Raw genomic sequence first — 20,756 nt, 5'->3', positions numbered from 1 at the left:
CCTGACATGAGGTTGACCGGCATTTAATTGTACAATAGGTACTGGAATGTACTACAGAAGGCGAGTTCCCTTTCTCAAGTTAAACCCCGCCAATGATCTGCGTTGACTGACATTTATTCCACTATTCCAGTACATACTGCATTTATTCCTTCCCCCGTGAAAACATCAGCTGCATATTCACGACTTCACGAACTCAAGTTTTATTCATTCATTCATTCCTGCCTTGGTTATCTTCACCTTACGATACGTCCATAAAACAAAGATTGATCCTAGACCTAAAACCTAGACTTTAACGTACATACAAAAACCGTAGTTAGAAATATCGCAAAGATGGCTCAATCGACAGCCCACCGCCGGCTCCTCCAAGAGTATAAGATGCTAACTAACAACCCTCCTGATGGTATTACGGCCGGTCCAGTTAGCGAGGACGATATGCTTCATTGGGAAGCCCTAATCCAAGGCCCCGAAGGAACACCCTTCGAAGGTGGCGTCTTCCCTGCCGAACTCAGGTTCCCCAAAGACTACCCATTGGCACCACCCAAGATGTCCTTTCTGGGCGAGATCTTCCACCCCAATAGTTTGTCTAACCCTTACTGCATAAATCCAACTAAACCCTCTCTAACATTGATCAAACAACAGTCTACCCGAGCGGCCTAGTCTGCATCTCTATCCTACACCCGCCCGGAGACGACCCAAACCACTATGAGCACGCGTCGGAGAGATGGAGTCCTATCCAGTCGGTGGAGAAGATCCTGATATCTGTCATGAGTATGCTAGCGGAGCCCAACGACGAGAGCCCGGCCAACGTCGAGGCGGCTAAGATGTGGCGGGAGAACCGCGCGGAGTACGAGAAGAAGGTGCGAGATGGCGTCCGACACATGCTTGGCCTCTAGTGGGGAGAAAAGACATCACCCTCCGTCACCAAGCTTATAAAAACAATGCCTCATCGCCAGGTTATCCAAGAGGTCGCCGGTGCCATCGAGTTCTATACGCTACCCCGACCAGAAGAATGGTATCATAAGGTAGACCATTGAATGGACATACTCACGACATGGCTCTGAACCGGATTCCATCATGAGATTATGATAATAGGGGATAAGGATGTAAGAATAGGCCTCAAGGCGAAAGAGATTCTTCTTACAATGGAGCGACCAAGGATAGCGGAATAGCAGGACAGTCGACCTGTTACCTTTTTGATAATGACGCATAGCGAAGGTGTTCGGGTTGTGTCTTTACATAAATTACATACACAAACAAGATTACTACTAGGATCTCAAGGACCACTAAGTACGTGTTCGCATCAGCACTTAAAATAATAAATTCATGCTATGGCTAAAACGCAATGCAGTCCCAAAATTACAATCGTTTCTGTACACTTAACGCCTGTGCATGTACGTGTGCATGCTATGCAAATTCGTAGCTGATTCCTCGCAGAATCGTCATGATCATCTAGCTTTCCGAGAACTTTCCAAGCATACGGTAAGATACGCCAACTCCCAACTCCTAGGCAGCTTAGGTATTACCTGCCTTACGCGGCCTCGATGGTGATGTTGGCACTGTGGCTCTGGATCTGGGTCATGCCAGAAGCCTGTGTAATTCGTCAGTCTTTGTATAAACTACATAATAGTCTCACGATTCTCAAAAGGAGAGAGAGAGAGAGGGAAAAGTACTTACGCCGACGAGATACGGGATCGCAGCAACGAGCTTGTAGTCACCAGCAGTGAAGGAGTCCGGGATGGGGACGTCGATGGTGAACTGGCCGGGCTGGGGCTGGTTGTCAGGGAACAGAGAGGTGTAGGCGACGCGCCGGCCGACGCAGACGATGTCGCCGCAGTCCCAGGCCTCGGGCGCTAGACCCCATACGATGCCGAAGTCATCCCAGTTCTGGATGTAGATGGCTGCCGTGAGCGTCACGGAGACGGTCGAGCCGGCTTTGGCCGAAGCGGGAGCCGCGATGTTGGTGATGTAGGCGGATGAGAGGGGGAGGGCTGCGAGGGCAGTGGCGAGGAGGGACTTGATGGAAACCATTTTGGATTATGGGGTTGGTTGGTTGTTGTTGTTGTTTTTGTTTGGGTAGTTAGAGAGAAAAGGATGAATTAGGAATTATGACGGCTTGACTTTATAAATTGTAGATATGAAGTCTTTGTAACTACAGGTGAACTTGAATTCTCTTGTTACTTAGGAGACCAAAATATCAACCTACCAGCCGGGCAACCATTCACATTTTATATATCACAGCAACCCCTCGCCCCCTTTGCGAAAAGAACAGAAGAAAAAAATGGCATCACTAGTCACATATCTAGCACGTTGTTTGCGGATAATGCGCCCACTCGGGATTCCTGCTCGGGAGTCGGAAGGCTTTTCAATACGAAGTGATCGACACGAATTAGCTGGCCCGAGCAGCGAAGATGCCGGTATTCGCCAGGAGGGAACTCAGCTCCGCCTTGCTTAGCGCAGCTCGTTCACTTCAATTCGCTTCCTCCACCGCCTCGTAAAATAGAACCAAACCCAGGCGGGAAGGGTCCCTTACTTTTATGCGCGTGCCATGTGGCCTAGGTACGAGATGTTCTGTTACACGTACAATACTTAATATAGGTACATACCTTTGCGTGTGCCGCAATGCCGGGTCATTCGGTTGGTTTAGAGCTGAGGTGAGATGCTTTATTCAAGTTCGGGCTCACAAAGGGCTGAAGACTCACAGATGGGAAGTTTTAGGGGAATTTCTTAGTTCGTATGCCGTCAAGAACACGGCATATACTTTCTACATACATACATGTACAACCTTAATCACGTCTCTTCGACGTCATGTCAGGTGTCTACTAGCAAATGAGGTTCCGTTAAGGGTTTTTATTACCTAATGCGTCTGTGGGGTGTTCTAGTACGTGGTTATGCTAGGGAGATGCGCTAAAAAGCGCTTAGCCGGCAGCTAATGAGGCTTGCCCAGGGGACAGGTACGACGCTGTTTTTAGCATCTGCATCTACCGCCGGATATTCACTAAAAGCACTGCCGGATCTTCCATTAGCTTCCACTTTTCAACAGCTAATATATCTTCTGGGCACCTTTATGGTTATATTTTTCTGTTATTCCCGGAGTTTTCGCCAGTGAAAAGTCGTCATTACTTAGACTAACCATTCCATGCGCATAGTAGATAATATGTTATTAATTATTAATCAAGGACTGAAATGAATTTCACGCTGTAGTCTTATGCAGTTGATCAGTCCGACAGATTCTAAGACTCCTTTAATGGATGTCGATACGAATGGAGACGCAACGTGACATTGACAACGAGCCTCAGTGGTCCATTCCAACGTATCGTTATGTGAGCCGATAGGGCTGAAGTCCTGCGGATATTTGCATATACCTAGGTACGTTCGAATATACCATACCATAATATCCGCGATGGTGGCGCAGCAGATAGATGTGGTGAGACATTGTTTACACCATATCCTCCTCATATCCTCTTCCACTAGCATCGTATACAACTGTCCTCTACGAAGATATACGAGATATGCCAGAAGCTCATCCAATGACGAGCTTTGCTAAATATAACTATCTCCTAAAGTTTGGATGAACTTTGAGTAAAATTCCTAATTTGACTTCATATACATATATGCTCTTAGTGAAGTCTTCTAGGTAGCCATGCAATTGCTCTATCCCGATGAAATCACTATTGGGCATTCAGTAAGATAGGGGGAGAAACCCCAGCGGCATCTACAAGCGCATCACACAAGTTTTACAACTGAAGACCTTACGAAGGCACCAAATATACGATGATCAGTAGGCGTGGTCGTGATATTCTCGGCTACTTAATCTAAGTAGTAAAATGCACCAACGCAACATTCCGTAAGCTACCTGGGACCTGGGTACCAGGTATTCCTCCGCAACTCCGAACGCGCAACGAGGATAATCTAACACATATGTAAGTATAGTAACTATCGATTATGGTATCGCGTCTTACTATTTGCTCTTCGGAAGTCGTGCCAGTTCGACAGCCAGATCCTTCATTTGCTGGGAAATAGACTCAACAGTGCTGTAGGTAATAAATAAGTTAATTGTTAAGGGAAATAGTTGAATCTATTGCAAGTTACTATAAGTACTTACTCGCCTGAGATACAAACAGCAGTTGCCATGCCCGATTCGTTGATATGAACCTTCATCTGATTGCGACATTCATCGATATGAGTATGAACGTCAGCAAGCTGATCCTCCAGCTGTCCGAGGCGGGTATTTAAGCGCGCCTCCATGTTTCGGATGTCATCTCGTAGCCCGTAGATGATGCTCATGAGTAGAATTCCATCCTGTATTGCGGGAATGTTGGCGGGGCGCGCCATTTCGGTTGATGGGGTTGCACGGGAGCTATGTTGGGGTTCAGAGGCCATGATGGATTGGGTATCTTTATGTATGGAATTATCGCGAGGCCGAATTCGGGAGGCGATATTGTTGATGGTGTTCTAGAAAACTAGAATAACCTCGTAGTATGCTGCAAGGCTCCTATTTATGTTACATACGGGCCTGACTTAGATACCTAAGGTACTAAATTAGGAGGTTATATGGTCCGTCAGGCAACCTTATGGCCATAACAACCGCGAGTCAATAAAGCATTTTCCTTGCCGGGCAACCACTTTAGATATAGGTACTCGGATCGCAACGAACGACGAGAAACACGTCGGCCTCACGAGTGCGTACAATATATAAAACCCCCTAAACAACCTTCAGCCAAAGCAGTATCAGCTCCTCACATCTTTCACTTCTACTTACCTCTAATTTGACCCTACGTCTGGAATATCACGATGTCAGACGCGTATACTCGCCTTACAGCTGGTAGTAAAGCCTCCACGGCCTTAACGCTAGGCAACACCGCTTTGCATTGCTAGCTAATTTCTAAAAGTAAGACCCGCGTACATTAGGTTAGGTTAGGTACCTATTATATATGCGTCATACATATGGCATCTTCAAAGTTGAGGGAAATCATCCGTGGTACCTAGTTGTCATAAGATACATCTAGAAGGCATCGAAACAATTTTGTTATTTCTCAAGGACATATAAACCCAATTGTGGAAGCCTACGCCTATACATACTAAAATATCATTTTCTTTGTATGTTTCATCTAAAATCATAATAGTAGTTCATACTGATCCCCTTATGCGAAACAAGAAATAGAAAATAAAGTTCCATCAAATAGCAAGCACAAACAAGCATTAATGCCTCGTCCCACCATAAATAACCAAAGTATCTCCTAAGTACGTCTTACTACGAAATCCTAGCAAGTTATGAGAAGGATGACAAAGATAACACCTTACTGAGTTATTAGATGTCTTTGAAGATGGTTTTAGCTATTGTTATCATCCAGTGGATAAAGATACCACAATTAGGAGGCGCCAAACTACGAAGGGTTACCTATGCTATCTTGCCGACTATAATTCGTGAGATTGTATCAGTTATCAGTCAAAATATAAAAATTACATCTATCTTGGAAAGGCAATAGATATCTAATGCGGTAGCTTGGTATTTAACCGAAAATCAAAGATCCCATAAATTTAGAGCTATAAGTACAGCACCATTATTGAGAAATAGTAGGACCCCAAGGGATATAAGTACCAGGTAAGTATCCATCTAGCTATCAGGTTAAATAAAATCAGAAAGGCGGTAAGTAGGACCTTGACATTACCTTGCTAGCAGTTGCTAGATTTAAATATCACGAAATTGTTTCCACGCCTTCTAGTTCTACCCCTGTGATAAAATAGACTCAACACAGGGGGGGAAAATTACTTCCCTTTTCATTTTTGGGTATCTATAGCTTCATGTATCCCCCTTCAACCAATTATTTCAACTATTTTTCATACGGGATGATTTACCCAACTCCAGGTGAGTACATCTCTATACACCAATACCCACAAGTACACCACCATATGCAGCTGGAAGATTGAGCCTTAGCAACCAAAGGTAGGCGGAGTTATGATTATATAATTAATATAGTATAGAAAGCGAATTCTATCAGGAACTTCGGGTATCACTGAATTACTTAAGTTAGGGACTTAAATACCTCATACCGGATTGCGGGAATACCTAATAACGGGTTTGTATGTTTACAGAGAACATCCTTAATGAGAAATCACAGCGAACATGTCTGCCTTTGAGCTCCTACTTTCCTTACCTAGGTACCTAAGCTAATCGTTGTGTCGACTATGGGATTATATACCTGGGTACTTTAACCTGACATGTGTACCTAGGTTAGGTAGTCTATACTGGCGCCGGAGGAAAGTACGAAAAGAATTATGAGCCTGGTATATTATCAAAAACGGTGTAGTTAAAGTTTCTTACTGGCCTAGTATCAGTTATTTGGCTCGAAAGATGTTGATTGTCAGTTTAACGGGACCAGGCGTCTCTCGGGAAGGGGTCGGGATCTGTCTAGGCGACAACGAATCTTTGGATTTTTATAGGAAAAGTGAGACGTTGGATGTGGAGACAACTTCCAGTAACCCATTATATTATTGTTGGGGCGTACAGGTAGGTATATGTGTGAAGGTTGTTTCAATTTCGATCGTCAAGGCAAGGTCCGAGAGCTCGAGGGTATTTTCCTTACGAGGTTATGTCGTGTCTAGCCTCGACTAGGAGACCTCCGAACTAAGCCGCTGTCCCATACCTAAGCCGCCTTATTTTCTAGCAAACCTTGCACTCGGACTATACAATATCAAGCCATCTAAATGCTTCTTAGTGTAGAATTCATAGAGGTTACCTATCCCACCGCTTTCGTAACGCGCAGTAAGCTATACAGCCAAGACAACACCTGGACGAGAATTCTCCTAAATCCACGGTTTTTAATTTAAAATAACTACCCTCTTCGCCAATACACTTAACTCCGTGCCTATATATGCAAATGCACAAACTATTTATAAACACTCGGTTATTCGGGTCCCGTTCAAGTCAGGAGGCCAAGAAGCAGTTGAATAGGGTAACCCGGAGCATGCCTCGTATACTATACGTATACATGGATCCAAGTCCTCGCAAGTCTAGGTCATGACCTGATCTACATGAATAACCAACTTGAGTAGCCGTGCCTAAAGTTTATGTGGCAAATTTCTTTGTCTGCTCTTGTACAGAATACACGAGACTAAATTAGGTGTCAAGGATACTGGCAACCAAATTCGCTTCACTCCGGGGCTAGTACTCCCCTATACATATACTTCACTACTTTGTCTTCGGATTACCCTTTTCGTCGAATTTCATAACTTCCCTAGCACAAGGCATGGGGGCATAGTCACGTATTTTATTCACCCACGTACCAAGGCAAATTATCTAAATCGCAGGAAACGTCAAGAGTCATTGTAATTATTGTCCCAAGAAAATATATTTCATCCCAAATTTCTGGAGCCAAAGCTTTGTACGGTTCTCTTATGTGGTGGATATCTACAGCGTAATACAATTCGAAATAATCTCCAGCTCCAGCACTTTCCAGCTATCTATGGTAGTTTGCCATGTAAGACCTAGGCAATACAAAGTAAGGGACGTAACAACGCCGATACGTGATGGGTATATAACATATGTTTAACCGCGGTTCTCGACGAAAGCGCCACCCTGGGCCTTCTCAACATCCGTCGCCAGAGAGGCCGATCCAGATCCACCGCCCTCGTGGTGCTCGGGGCGCTCAACGTGGGCCTTGTGCTCCTCCGTCTCTTCGTAAGCAATAAGTAGCTCGCCGTTCTTGCCGTAGCGGCGGGGCTCCTTTTCAGCCACGTCTACGACCGTAAAGTAGCCCTTAGCACCGTGTACCTTGTGGAAGATGGTATCCATTTCTTCAAGTGAGCGGTATGCCGTCTCAGGGAAGAAGAAATAGACCGACGGTACCATGAACGCGTTGATCACCGCGAAGATGATGTAGGTCTGGTATCCAATACTGTTGAATGCTATAGGTGTAATCATAACGACGAGGAAGTTGAAAATCCAGTTGGAGGAAGTAGAGAGCGCGTTGGCGGGCGCACGGGTCCGGAGTGTTGTGATTTCGGCGGGGTATAACCAAGCTAAAGGAAAAGGAGAAGTTAGTCACATTCCAGCAAACGTTTCCGCAAGTATGGGTTCGTAGGAATACACCATAGGTTCTTAACACCCCAGAATAAGGCTAGAGTGTTTTACAAGATCCGCGAGACAACATGTGGGAAGTAAAATGTACTTACTCATTCCGAGCCAGCCAATAGCGAAAAATGTGTTGAAAACGAACAGAAAGGCGATGGCAACGCCCTGAGCTGCTTTGTTATCGGGTAAAGAATTTACACCAGCTAAAATAGCCATACTGATAGCTTGGCCGGCGGCACCGAAGAGCATGAGCTTTCTACGTCCGACCTTTTCAACAAGGAACACAGCAGGCCACGAAGCAAGGAAGTATTCTGTACCGTTGATCGCCGCGAGTAGTCGAGCCATAAAGTCGTTCAAACCAAGTCCGTGGTAAATTACTGGTGCATAATAACTGACGAAAACATCCCATGTTAGCTTTATAACCTTACAACCCTGGGGATTTTACTGCTCTTTTCCGAGTGAGTCGAATTGATAGGGTAATCGAAACTTACTGCTAGGCGTTAGCTACTGTATACTTGAAACCTATTCCAGGAGGTGGGGGATGAAAGTAACAACACGGGGCGTTTTTATACATACCGTGATTAAATTAATACCTGAGATTTGTTGGAACATTTGGTTGACGAAAGCAAGCAAGGTGCGATGCAAGTTCCTGTCCTTGTCCATAGTAAAAAGGTCGCTGAAGCTGCCTTTAGACATCTCGAGGACAGTGTCCTTGATAGCAGTAAACTCGTTTTGCACTTCTACGGAGTCGACCGTGGTGTCTCCTAATGCAGCAAGGACTTCTCGGGCTTCGTCTTCGTGGTTCTTTAGGATGAGCCATCTCGGGGACTCGGGCAAGTTCCAGATGAAGGCTAGGATAAACAAGCAGAATACGATTTGGAAGGCGAGCGGAAATCTCCAAGCGACACTACTATCGATGAAACTGAAACCGAGATCAATCCAGTAGCTAACCATAATACCACATGTAATTAAAGCGCCTTCTATCATGACCAGCTTGCCTCGCTTGTGGGCGCGAGACGTCTCCGATTGCCAAGTAGGAACAGTTGATGTATTACCTCCGTTTCCGAGTCCGGTGATTACACGGCCGATGATGAAGTGAGGGAGCGTCGTAGCACTGGTCTGTAGAATAGCGCCGATGACCATGATTGAAGTACCGAGAATAATCATCTTTCTTCGACCGAGGGGGTTGGAGATAAAAATAGTAGCGACCGCGCCGACAAAGCACCCCAGGTTGTATGCTGCAACAGCGATACCCTGGGTTGAGGCTCGCTTTGATTGTTCCATCGCATCTATACCCGCGGCGTCTGGATTTATATCCGGGAAAGCCTCAAGAAATTGATGCATTGTGAGAATACCGCCCATAACACCCTGATCTAAGACATTGTTAGGCTATTTAAGTCGCGCTTATATGGGATGGAGATATCTACCATATCCAAAAAGTAGGAAATCACATCCTGCAATTATGCCTATGGCATAGTTGAGCCAGTTGCCTCGAAGGCCGAAATATTTCCCCATGATGAATGTGTCAAATATAGCTAGCTTCGAGGTGGTAGGTGAGATTAGACTCAGCCGAGATGACCCAATAGTTTGTATAGTAAGGGTTCCTCGGCGTAGAAACTGGAGGGATATGAGGCCCAAGATCACTCGCGCGATGTAGATCTGTGCGCCGATGACTTTCTATTTATATTGGTCCCACGTCAATGTCGATCAAGCTGCGGGACTAAAGATGTTCGGCTATAGTCAATGCTCGTAAGAATCCGCCTGAGGACTAAGCAACAATGGGAGCATAGGTAGGTAAGTATAACCAACAAATAACCAACAAAGACAATTAGAAAAGCAAATTCATGATTTGAGGCAGGCTGACAACAGATAATATATATATACTCGGCGGTAGGTCAGACGGTTAAAAGACATAGACCGCTACACACGACAACCTTGGAAACTTTTCCATCATGTCAACCGCCAACCCCAACCAACCCACGAACGCAGAAAGCCGGGGGTGGAACCGGGGTCTCCAAACCAACGATGCACCCCAAGTACGGAATTGGTAGGAAGTTAAATGGAGACTCATGGCGCTTTAGTGGGGCTCTAAACAAGTCGGGATCTACGTGAACGGAATAGCGCCCTTGGCCTCGTGCTTTAAGTGGCGGTGCGTTAATGTGGAATGTGGAGGAATTGTGGAGGTCCTGATTGGAAGGTTTGGAGGTTTTCAAAATTGCTTGGGCAATTGGGGAAAAGTTCTTTTTGGGGTAGTTTCTTTAACAGGTATGCTATAATGATGGTATAGTTAGGTAGTATACTTTGGATAGCTATGTTAGGTACTTGGCGAGGTGTTAGTCAAAGCGGAGGTCCCGACAGAAAAATTGGGTTTGGATAATTCGATGCAAGCACGGCCGCCACTATATGCAGGTCAGATCGCAACATCTCGTACGGTACCTAATCGGTTCAAGCAAAGGTAAACTTATTTTTGAGGGGAAATGTCTTTAGGGGCCCAACCCCAGAAAATCATATAACCCATAATAACCCCATTCCAAAAGGGGTCCCCCGCAAAGAGGCCCAAACATGCCTACCTAGCTGACGACTTCGGGAAAAAAGGCTAATGGTAACGTTAGCATGCGACCAACGCTTTTGGCGGCGACGCTAGAGACATTGTTCATCGTCGGATTTCCTAACTCGGTAAACCGAAGCCGCACTCGTCGCATTGGATGCCCATACCACTATAAATCTATGTATAACCAAGGATATCAAGCAGAAAGCGGAAATTTTTGACGTAAAGTGCAAGATCAACTTTCGCGAAGAAAAGAGACAACCCTGTACCACAGCTACTTAGGTTGTGAGAGGATGACGTCGATCCGGGCTGGGATGTTTGACTCGTTATCGGTCTTATATCGGTGATAACGGTTCCTTTCCACCAAGTAATATCTCATCTTTACCAAAAACATGAAGAGGAATTTTCATAAGGATGCAACCAACCTTGAGGTTATTTTCATTTTTGGTATTCTTGGCTTTTTGGGATGACGAAAGAGCGAACAAGTTCCGACAATATGTGACAAGGTCGGGACCCCAACATCCGGACCCGGGTAACCTAGCTTAGGTAGGTAGGCACGGAGCTAACAGAACGCTAGGATTAGGATATCCGGGGTTGATAATGTGACTGATGGTTTTCTGACGGCAGAGCAGCTACCTAACTCGATGATCGCTGTTCGGATCCGGGGTAACTGGAAATGAATATTAGAAATTGGTACTCATTGGCCATCGCTGTGCCGTAATATATTTGTGATCATGGTCTCATTTCTATCTACACTATTAACGCTTTTGGATTTGGTATATCCTCGCATCGTGATGCTATTGAACTTATAGCCCGTTCTCCGCTTTGAACTTATCCCAACTTTCATTTAGGGTGGCAAATACCGTGGCGGCAATAAGTCTTACCTCCGTGCTTGCGTCTTGAGGTAGCTATACAAACGCTTGTTAGCATTAAAGATACGGTATGAATGTAAATAGTTATTTTGAAGAAATAAACAACTCACCTTATCAGGATGGCACTTAGCAATGGCTTTCATGTAGTGTATCTTGACCTTGTTCGCAACTACTAACTCATGTAAGCCGACCTTCTTCCACCCACTGTTCTCCCATAGCACCTGGTCAAGACTTCCGAGAAGGGCCCGTAGATTATCCCTTTTCCCATCGCGCCATGAAGCGATCTTCGCATCAACTTTCTCGCTAAGCGCAAATTTCTCATCATCAGCTGCCTCAGCTGCCTTATTAGCCTGCCTCAGGCGTTGTACAGCTTCCGAGCTTCTTTGTGGATTGAGGTCTGATACGGCGGAGGGTTTCGGTCGAGGCTTAACCACCTGTGCCGGCTTCGGGGTTGGCTTAGGTTTGGGAGCAAGCGCTTTCTGACAGCGTTGTCGGCCAGCAATCGCGTTTGCACCACCAACGCCCGCCTCGACGCATTGTTGCCAAACATTCCCAGCATCCGACCACTTCTCCATTTGCTCAAGAGCCTCAGCTTTTCGGCTGAGCGCTTTACCGTACAGATCTTTCATTTCGCGTGTTTCGCCATCAGGCAATGCGACCTTCTCGCCTTCGCCGTGAGAGGGCCCTATAATGCCGATCGCAGCGTCCGCATCGCCAACAGCCTGTTTGGGACTCCCGGTTTTCAGTGCAGTGAGTGCGCGATTAGTAAGCAGGACAATGCAAATGGGATGTGACTGTGGTATGCCGGCGAGCGAATTTGTGTAACTTGTGTGCGCAGCGTCGTAATCACCCCGTTTGAAATGGGCTGTTCCTTCGAGACGGTGCCGTGTAGAAGCTTCTAAAGTTGATGGAGAGATAGTGGGGATATTTCGAGTGGGCGGGGCTGGCCGTGGAGTGATGGGCTTTGAAGGGGCTCGTGTAGGTGGTTTAGCTGAGGGGGTTGATGACTGAGCGGCGCGCCGGGGTTGAGATTGCGAAGACTGATCAAATAGTAGGCTCGGTTCAGATTCAGATGGCGGTGCGGGCTGAGGTGCTGTCTTTTTTCTCCTTGCAGGACTGACATACGCCTGTGCGCTTTGCTCCTCAATATCTTGCTTGTTTAAGCGCACCCGGGGATCCCGGGAACTTGGCGGTGCTGCTTGTTGCCATTTAGGTACCCCTGGGGAATGCGTGCGCGGTCGAGTGGGTAAGGCCGGGTATTGGTCTCTCGGTTCACTATGCCGACTTTGAGTAGGCCTGGACGAGTGTCTCTCTGGCCGTGCACCGGATTCCAGCATTAGAGCTTCGTCCGTGGTATTTTGAGACTCACGCTTCCCTGCATGTGACTGATCTGCATGGGCTGAACGCATCCATTTTGGTTGGCTGGGATCGCCACCCTCTTGCTGGAAATCAGCAACTGCCTTTTGGACCTGCTTCTGTCCACTCTTCCAAAGGGAATTAGCCGTTTTGAAGAAACTGGATCCTACTGCCGCGGCCCTTTTTGAGAAGTCATCCCCAGAAACAGGCGACCTATTGTCTCTCCGTGAAGGAGGATCACCTGTGTGATCTCCACTCATCCACGCGGGATTGCCATGATTTCTAGAACGGTTATCGTCCCTCCTAGCTCGTTCGGGGGCGGGTTCTGCAGGAGACTGTTTATTACGAGCTTGCCTATGTGCATCGTCTAGAAGCCACCCAACAGCTGCTTGAACATTCAAGCCTGCCCCGCTTTCCGTTAAACCTCGCCTTGCGTTCTCGGCTGTGAATCCCATATCAACCAATTCTGCAACCGCCTTGTCAAACGGATCAGAGCTGGCTCCCCTTGGAGGCATTTCGGGTTCGGAGTCCGAGTCTGAGACTTCGATGGGTCGACCTGGTTCTGGCTTTGGTTGAGCAGTTTGGTTTTTGCGCCGTACCTCCTCAACAGGCTTCCCAAGATCTCCCAGGAAATCATCATCTTCGTCATCATTAACTAGTAGCTGTTGCTGTGGTTGTTTCTTCATCTGGTTCAAGCCGAAGGGGTCATCGTCATCACCAAGTTCACCTCCACCTGAAGCCGTAGGCTTATTCCATGCGCTAGCGTTGGTTAAGTCTATCTGAGCGGTATTGGCTGGAGTATTCTTCCCGGATAATTGCTGCTCGGGAGGAGGAAAGTGACTAGCATTGTCAACTTTTGTATCTCTATTGAATGCGGCAAAGAGGTCGTCGTCATCATCTTTATTTTGTCCATTTTGACCCCCTATCCCGCTACCGACTGATGCTGATGGGATAGCTGGGGAAATAGTTCGGGACGCAGGCGTAGAGCCCTGTCCAATGTTGTCCCAAAATTGGCCGCCTCCATACTGTGATTGTAGTTTTCGTCTGTCCTCCTCTTCTTTCTGACGCCTTTGAGCTTCTAGTTGTTCTTGCCGTTCTCGGAGGCTTAGGTTGGCGTTGCTCTTGGCGCCCCCAAAGCTCACGAGGCCGCTGAAGCTATCGGTCGCCGGTTTACCGGCTTGTGGTTTCGGGGCATTGAAGCCGGAGCCTTGGGTAGAAAGCGGAGTGGTTCGGCCAGAGAGCTGAGGGGATGGCGTCGGGCGTAGAGTGGAATAGAACGAAGGTGGGTTCATAGGGGGAGGCTTGTTGGCCTCTTTGCTCGGGTTGGTCGAAGACCAATTAAGGCCGGAGAGATCGTCCATGGTCGCGCAGAAGGAATGGAAATAGCGTTACATCAAAAACACCGCATGATTAGGTTGAGATTAGGTTGCGCCTCTAACGGTCACGATGTTCATAGGAACTATCTGCATCAGCTGTCGCAATTCGAATTGTTCCAATGTCAATGGTTTGGTTAAAACGTGGCTGGTGCTTGGGAGGTGGTGGATCAAGAATTGTGGCTTGTTATCTATCACATTACATAATCGATATCGTAGGTACCTATCGGTACCTATGTAAACCTCTTTCTTAAATTCCAGTCCCTTCCCTTATCTAGGTCACCTTACCCATTTGCATATGCATGATGTGTAAATTTTATAGTGGAATCTTGATTTTCTATAAAATCATGACTCTTATAAGGTACGTATTATTGCAACTCTGTAAATTATTGACGCTATCCAAGAACCTTTAGGTTAGTGATATTAATCCAATAATATCGCATTTTAACTATTCCATACTTAGGTAGCTTAGGATTTGGTGTCGATCCTCCTTTTCCGCATAAGAGCCAAATTCAGTATAGGAGAAATACCCCTAAATTGAAGGGTTTCGCGGTAGAAGCGAGCAGGATGCATACGCAAGCCATGTGGCAAGTAAAATCATGAAGGGGCACCTGCATGTGTCACCTCATTTAGGTGAAGAATTATGTACCTAGGTACACATGTTGTCGACGAACGGATTAACAACCAGCACTGAGAGGATCGTAGACATAATCCCCTCGTACCTACAGATAGATGGTGTTTATTTAACAGGATTTAGAGAGAGAAGGAATCTCCTAAGGTGTGATGATAAGATTTTATGATAATGATAAGTTAGGTATATCTATGTGGAAGTGGGCATGATGCTGGTTCCATACCCTTCTTCAGCTTTAATTGTGATGAGCTGAATAGCGTTTGCGAAGAGGGGCCAATGATAGCATGCGCCTTGTGCTTAAAGAAATTCCAGCGGGTAGATCATTTCGTCATTTTTTTTTTTCGTCCGTGACCTGGTAGCCTGGGGAAAGTATCATCAGTGCTACAATTCAGCGATATGAAAGGATATCTTGTGCGACTTTACCCGCCAAACCTTGCTTACACCAATTAGAATTCAACTTGAATTTTGTGATTGTTCTTACATGTATTTCATAAGTACCTGAACGTAGTTCCGTATTAGTGAAATCAATAAAATGAAGAATATACTCTTGGCTTGTACTAATAATTCTAGCTTCAACTAAGGAATTTTTTAACCATGGTCCTAATCTACATTCCCAACCGAGTAATCATTAGATCAAATATTCGCTTTGATTGGCTAACCTTATATACTAGGGGCTGAAACTTGTTTCAGGAACCTGGATGTTCCCCTCTGTGCTCCTACCTTGATTTGGCTCTAGGTACAGAGCAGGTACGTGGTCATTGTTATTGGTATATACCCACCCGGTGAAGAATCACAAAAAGGTGCAACGAAATCAAAAGGCATCTATTGTAGTAGTGTAAGTCGTACTTAACTAGCTAATTTCTGCAGTACTTGTGCAAGAGGTTGTGGAAATGAATCATATTCAGCACACCATAATCACCTTGTGTTCAACTACTTGTATGGAGTTTGCAGATGCATTTACTATTTCATATGAGGTTCCAGCCATGAGATTAGAAGCAAGCAATACCAAGAGGCCAGCTCAATCAGTAAATTTAATTATATCAGAATGTGGATAGATCATGAAGCTTGGATGAGCGATTAATGCGCACACCGCATCCACTATCAAGCAAGCACACGCGTTAAAGGATTTTTAATACTGTAAATACGTAATGAGAGATTTCCTAATAATCTTACTACATACACTAGCTGCCGGGGAGACCAGACGCCGGTGATTTGGCAGACCGCCCATTATGGAGGACTGTGGATGGCTTCGTGCAGACCCCTCGTGCACCCGATAGCGATGCCCAAGCAAGCAAACACTCGGTAAAGAACTACGGACCCAGGGACCATTCTATTATCGATTAGAGTTACACCTGAGAAGAGAAAAGAGAGATGTTTTACGAGGTGCAGTTATTTTTGAGTAAAATCCATCTGGCTGCGCCGTTCTTTACGATGTAGTTTCTTTATGTGTAAGTGCCTTAGGTGATTCTATATATTAGGTACGTGGGTACATCGTTCGGCTGCAACCGCATCTTGCGCTGTCGCTTGGGAAATTGGAGAAACGGGATCTGTACCTGCGTGGGACAAGCTAGGGTGCCACCCCTTCGCTCTTGTCCCTGAATATCTCCGGCCAATGAGCGTTATTAGGAAAGAGCCCCTTGATGACATAGCAATCAGTAGTGTGCGCCTCGCGATCTGGCCTAGCAGCCTAGGCAATCTAGCTTCTCTGGTAAAGCTGCTTAATCTTTTTAGGTAGGAATGACGATCCTACAGGGTTTCCTGGAACCGAGCTTGTCATTTTTGCCAAGATCAGCAAGAAAACCCTTCTTTGCGCAACCACGAGGACGCGCAACCACGAGGACGTTATCAAGTCAGCTTTCAGCGGCTTTTGGGAAATGCGCAGGACGAATATGATGCTACTGTATACGAAATAGGTGCAACATAGGCAACATAGATACCAATAGCTGTGCGCATATGTGATTGTACAAGCGGTTGTGATCTGATATGTGTAGAAATGCTTACGTGCAATGCTTACGTGCATAAGTACTTCCTAAGTAAAAGGAGGTGCGTAAGGTACCTAATGGTAAGTTGCGACTGGCCTCTCTATTTCCCTTTTTGGATGTATCTATGTACAGGATAGTACCTACCCCGTACTGTCTCACGATGCCCAATACCTCCTTATGCGCCAATCCCCACCTACCCTCCTGCTCCTTTACCCTTTGCCCTTTCTACGCGTCGCTATTTTCAATATCCCCTCTGCCTTCGCCGCCCTTCTTTTCGTCTTTCGTTCTGCTCCTCTTGGGACTTCACCCTCATCACCACCAAAGCATTTCGTTCATTACAACTCCCGACGGTCAACGTCAACCCACGCTCTTTACCAATATTCACAGTAGTCTAGATTTTCATCTAGATTATTGGCATCATCACTCTTTTCTTCTTGTTGATCGCATTCATTTCGACTCTGAGAAATCAAGCAAATATTTGTTCCGTTTGGCATCGCGCAGCCCTGAATTTGGATGCGAAAAAAGGCATTTAGGTAGTCAACTTCGGAAACCGTCGTTCCCTGCATCTGGATTACTCGATATCAACCCTCATATTCATTTCACGCCACTTGACTTAGGTTACGCACAGGCCAACCAGATACTTACCGATTAAGAGGGTCAAAGTTCTGATTGCTCTGGATAGCAAGTGTGTATTTGGCAGAAATAGGGAATTGGGGAAACCGAGGCGGAAGGAATTGGCGATAGTATCGGCGGCCTTGGGTGTGCCATTCGGGAATTCAGTATACTGCAGCAAAGGGCGCCAGTTCCTCGGCTCCCGTCAGTGAATTATCCGTATTGGCAGTAACTGAGTGTTGAAACCGAACCATCCAAGCAGTTCACGGCCGAACTACTGAACTTAAATTCATCTGACCGTTTGCGCTTCGGTGCCTAGCGACCAGCAAACCACTACACAAAGCAACGAGATTGTGAGCCGGCTACACTTTTTCTTGCAAACCGAAAAAAAAAAAATAAACCAACAACCCTTAGTCAGATAACGACTCCGCGCAAAACTTTTTGATCAAATCGGCGAACATTGTGCTTCGAGTTGAATCTAACGATCGCAAAATGGCGTCCAAAGTTTTCTCCGCCTTCTTCCTCCTGAGCACCTTCGGAGATGTGTCAGCTTTTTGGCGCATGGAGTGCCATGGCCGCACAGGTCTAGCTCGTATTGATCCGATTATGGATGCTGGTGTGCTATCTTCTCATATCCATACCGCCCACGGCTCTTCTGGTATGTTCCTATATTTGCTAATGCGCCTGCCTATCTGTCTTGCATGTTGGATATGAGGGATGTCTATTGACCAACTCCTATAGGTTTTGGGCTCAGCGCTACTTACGATGATCTTATTCAGGCGAACTGCAGCTCGTGTGCCGTGAAGCAAGACAAGTCGGCATATTGGACCCCTGCGCTCTACTTCCAAGACAACGAGACCAACACATTTGAGATCGTTCCTCAGGTTGGAGGGATGCTTGCGTAAGTCCTAATGATTGCTTCCTCGTTCTACCTACTGCTGCAAAACCTGGGTATTTAGGTTGGATTATTCCATACCTTTTTGATGCATTATCTAGGAGATCGCCTATCAACTAACCCCTTTATTGGTTATCCCTTTCGCGTAATGCCGAGTGCCTGATGTCGAAGCTAATATGAAAAATAGATACTATCTTCTGCGAGGAGATAACGTTACGGCATTCCCAGCCGGATTCCAGATGATCGCTGGAAGCAACTATCGACGAGACTATACTGTCGGTGATCCACTGTCGCCTGACCCTCCTCAGTCTGATTGGGCTGCTCTCAAGCAAACCAGCCAGAGCGACCTCGAGCAACGTGCAATCGGGTACAACTGCATGAACTACCAGAAGGCGGCCGAAGGTTCGCTGCAACGTCATTTCTTGCCTGACAAGGATTGGCTCGACGCAAACTGCCCTGATGGCCTCCGCATCGAATTGATGTTCCCATCATGCTGGAACGGTAGTATCACAGCTACGGACCACAAGAGCCATATGGCGTATCCCAACTTGGTTGGAAATGGTGACTGCCCCGACACCCATCCGAAGCGATTAGTTACTCTATTCTACGAGACTATCTGGGATACCGGCAACAAACAATTCAAGGGCCGCACAGGAGAATTTGTCGTTTCCAATGGTGACCCAACTGGTAAGCAGACATACTCGGAGCTTGTATAAATAATATAATACTAACATGTTTGGAAGGATTTGGCTATCATGGCGATTTTATGACTGGCTGGGACGTTGACTTCTTGCAGGAAGCTGTTGACACCTGCACGAACGCATCCGGCAACATTCGGGACTGCGATCTCTTTGTTAACAACGGGCCTCTCCAGACTGACGATGAACAAAATTCTTGTAAATTCGATGTTCCGTCGATACTAGCCCTGGAAGATGGTTCTGCTAGCAACCTTACAAGCCTCCCTGGTAATGTCCAGATTCAGGCCGGTCCACAGTCTGCCACCCCTGGTACCGGCGATGCTAACCCTATCATTTCCGCCGCCACCAGCATACTTGGCGGGTTATTCGGTGGTGGTGCCTCGTCGTCCGCTACGTCCTCTAGCATCCCAGCTGTTACATCGTCTAGTGCATCTCCGGCAAGCACAAGCTCAATTGCCCCTGTCCAATCGGTTCCGGTATCTCAGAATTTCGGTGCCCTTGCAGTGCCACCAACGACTACTCCTGCCCCAGCAGTTACTTCAGACCCTGGCGTCTCGTACGAAGTGGTCAGCACGCAGACCATTACGCGCGGTTCCCAGGTTGAAGTTGTAATCTGGAAGGAGCCCGTTGTATATGTAACGGAGGAGTCCGTCACGACTGTAACAGTCGAGCCGCCCGCGGTAAAGCCACGAAGATTCTATGGTAGACATGCATTGCAGCACGGACACCATGCTCGGAGGACTTAAAGGATCAACAAAGCTACGCGTTCTTTTATATTCGTTTCGGTGGAAATACTTGCTCGCCAATATGGACCGGCGATGAATTTTTGCATCATGTTTCAGGGTCTGATCCGATTTCACCCAGAGACTTTTTTTTTAAAAAGAAAACACGTTGTGGAGGCTCCTTGTGGAAAAGCAGCACATATGCGATGAGTTAGAACGGAAGGCATTAACGCAAATACGATTGCATTAAATTTCACCACCCGATGCATACTTGATGCCTGACTGAAAAGTGATATTGCATATGGGGTTCATATTTCGGCGTTCAGTGACCCGACTGTAGGGGCAGTGGGTCTAAATGGTCTGATTTGAAGCATACAAGCTGGCGTATTGAAGGTACTCGTTGCATTTTCGGGATGCATCTCTTCTGGCAAGAGATCTTTTCAATGTCCCTTAGCCTTGAGTTTTATACCCATCGATGAGCCATCTCAAGACAATGAAATAAATCAGTCTACCGCCTGTGTTTTTGAGTAATTCGTCCGTCGTGTTCTCGACAATGTGTCGTGGTTTCTATTGCACTATTTTGGCAATTCCTGTAACTTGAGTTTAACTTGTTTAAGTAGCTTGCCTATGTAGCTATTCTAGGTCTGGCAGTAAGACGAAACCAATTGCAGTCTGTCTTAATCTTAAATTCGACCGTAATTAGCTGTAGAATGCATGCGTTATGAGCGGTTATTCTTCCCGCCCACGGCCAAATGCCTTTGTCTCGTTGGCCAGGGATGGGCTCGCTTGGAATGCGACTTGCTCTCTACGGGCCCACGCAACGCGCCTGGTGCTGATAGCAACGCATTCCAGCAGTAGATTTGGGACTCGAGATGACGCATGCTGAGATTACTTGGGTATTGTATGGCTTGTAAGTGTTTAGGGTTGGGCATGAGGATTTTGATTTGTGTTGTTTTGATTTATTCTATGTCGACCACCTCGTCTTGAACCGCCTCT

General features: G+C 46.4%; 5 protein-coding genes across 5 annotated transcripts; 2 read left to right on the top strand and 3 right to left on the bottom strand.

The window, feature by feature from the left end:
- Positions 1–43: 43 nt before the first annotated feature.
- F5Y00DRAFT_230061 (ubiquitin-conjugating enzyme/RWD-like protein) lies at positions 44–1,289 on the top strand. The gene is made up of 2 exons (XM_048006853.1): positions 44–577; positions 640–1,289. The coding sequence occupies exons 1-2, from the start codon at positions 331–333 to the stop codon at positions 891–893; spliced, it is 501 nt and encodes a 166-aa protein (XP_047867476.1). The 5' UTR covers positions 44–330; the 3' UTR covers positions 894–1,289.
- Positions 1,290–2,245, bottom strand: F5Y00DRAFT_230059 (uncharacterized protein). The gene is made up of 2 exons (XM_048006852.1): positions 1,675–2,245; positions 1,290–1,588 (listed from the first exon to the last, which is right to left on the bottom strand). Exons 1-2 carry the CDS (start codon positions 2,026–2,028, stop codon positions 1,529–1,531), a joined length of 414 nt encoding a protein of 137 aa, XP_047867475.1. The 5' UTR covers positions 2,029–2,245; the 3' UTR covers positions 1,290–1,528.
- Positions 2,246–7,546: 5,301 nt separating this feature from the next.
- On the bottom strand, positions 7,547–9,586 carry F5Y00DRAFT_251720 (general substrate transporter; the record flags this gene model as incomplete). Its single annotated transcript, XM_048009852.1, has 4 exons — positions 7,547–8,019; positions 8,173–8,485; positions 8,648–9,444; positions 9,499–9,586. 4 exons carry the CDS (start codon positions 9,584–9,586, stop codon positions 7,547–7,549), a joined length of 1,671 nt encoding a protein of 556 aa, XP_047867474.1.
- A 1,723-nt stretch (positions 9,587–11,309) lies between these two features.
- On the bottom strand, positions 11,310–14,375 carry F5Y00DRAFT_230054 (uncharacterized protein). Its single transcript, XM_048006851.1, has 2 exons — positions 11,602–14,375; positions 11,310–11,527 (listed from the first exon to the last, which is right to left on the bottom strand). The coding sequence occupies exons 1-2, from the start codon at positions 14,206–14,208 to the stop codon at positions 11,426–11,428; spliced, it is 2,709 nt and encodes a 902-aa protein (XP_047867473.1). The 5' UTR covers positions 14,209–14,375; the 3' UTR covers positions 11,310–11,425.
- A 3,336-nt stretch (positions 14,376–17,711) lies between these two features.
- On the top strand, positions 17,712–20,133 carry F5Y00DRAFT_12222 (uncharacterized protein). Its single transcript, XM_048004068.1, has 4 exons — positions 17,712–18,103; positions 18,187–18,346; positions 18,528–19,027; positions 19,084–20,133. The coding sequence occupies exons 1-4, from the start codon at positions 17,938–17,940 to the stop codon at positions 19,782–19,784; spliced, it is 1,527 nt and encodes a 508-aa protein (XP_047867472.1). The 5' UTR covers positions 17,712–17,937; the 3' UTR covers positions 19,785–20,133.
- Positions 20,134–20,756: the final 623 nt, after the last annotated feature.

This window comes from Daldinia vernicosa, assembly GCF_022497035.1.
Source record: "Daldinia vernicosa strain CBS 139.73 unplaced genomic scaffold F5Y00scaffold_10, whole genome shotgun sequence".
NCBI classification, from domain to species: domain Eukaryota; kingdom Fungi; phylum Ascomycota; class Sordariomycetes; order Xylariales; family Hypoxylaceae; genus Daldinia; species Daldinia vernicosa.
Note: the sequence above shows the minus strand (reverse complement) of the source record. Positions and strands in the feature narration are given on the sequence as shown.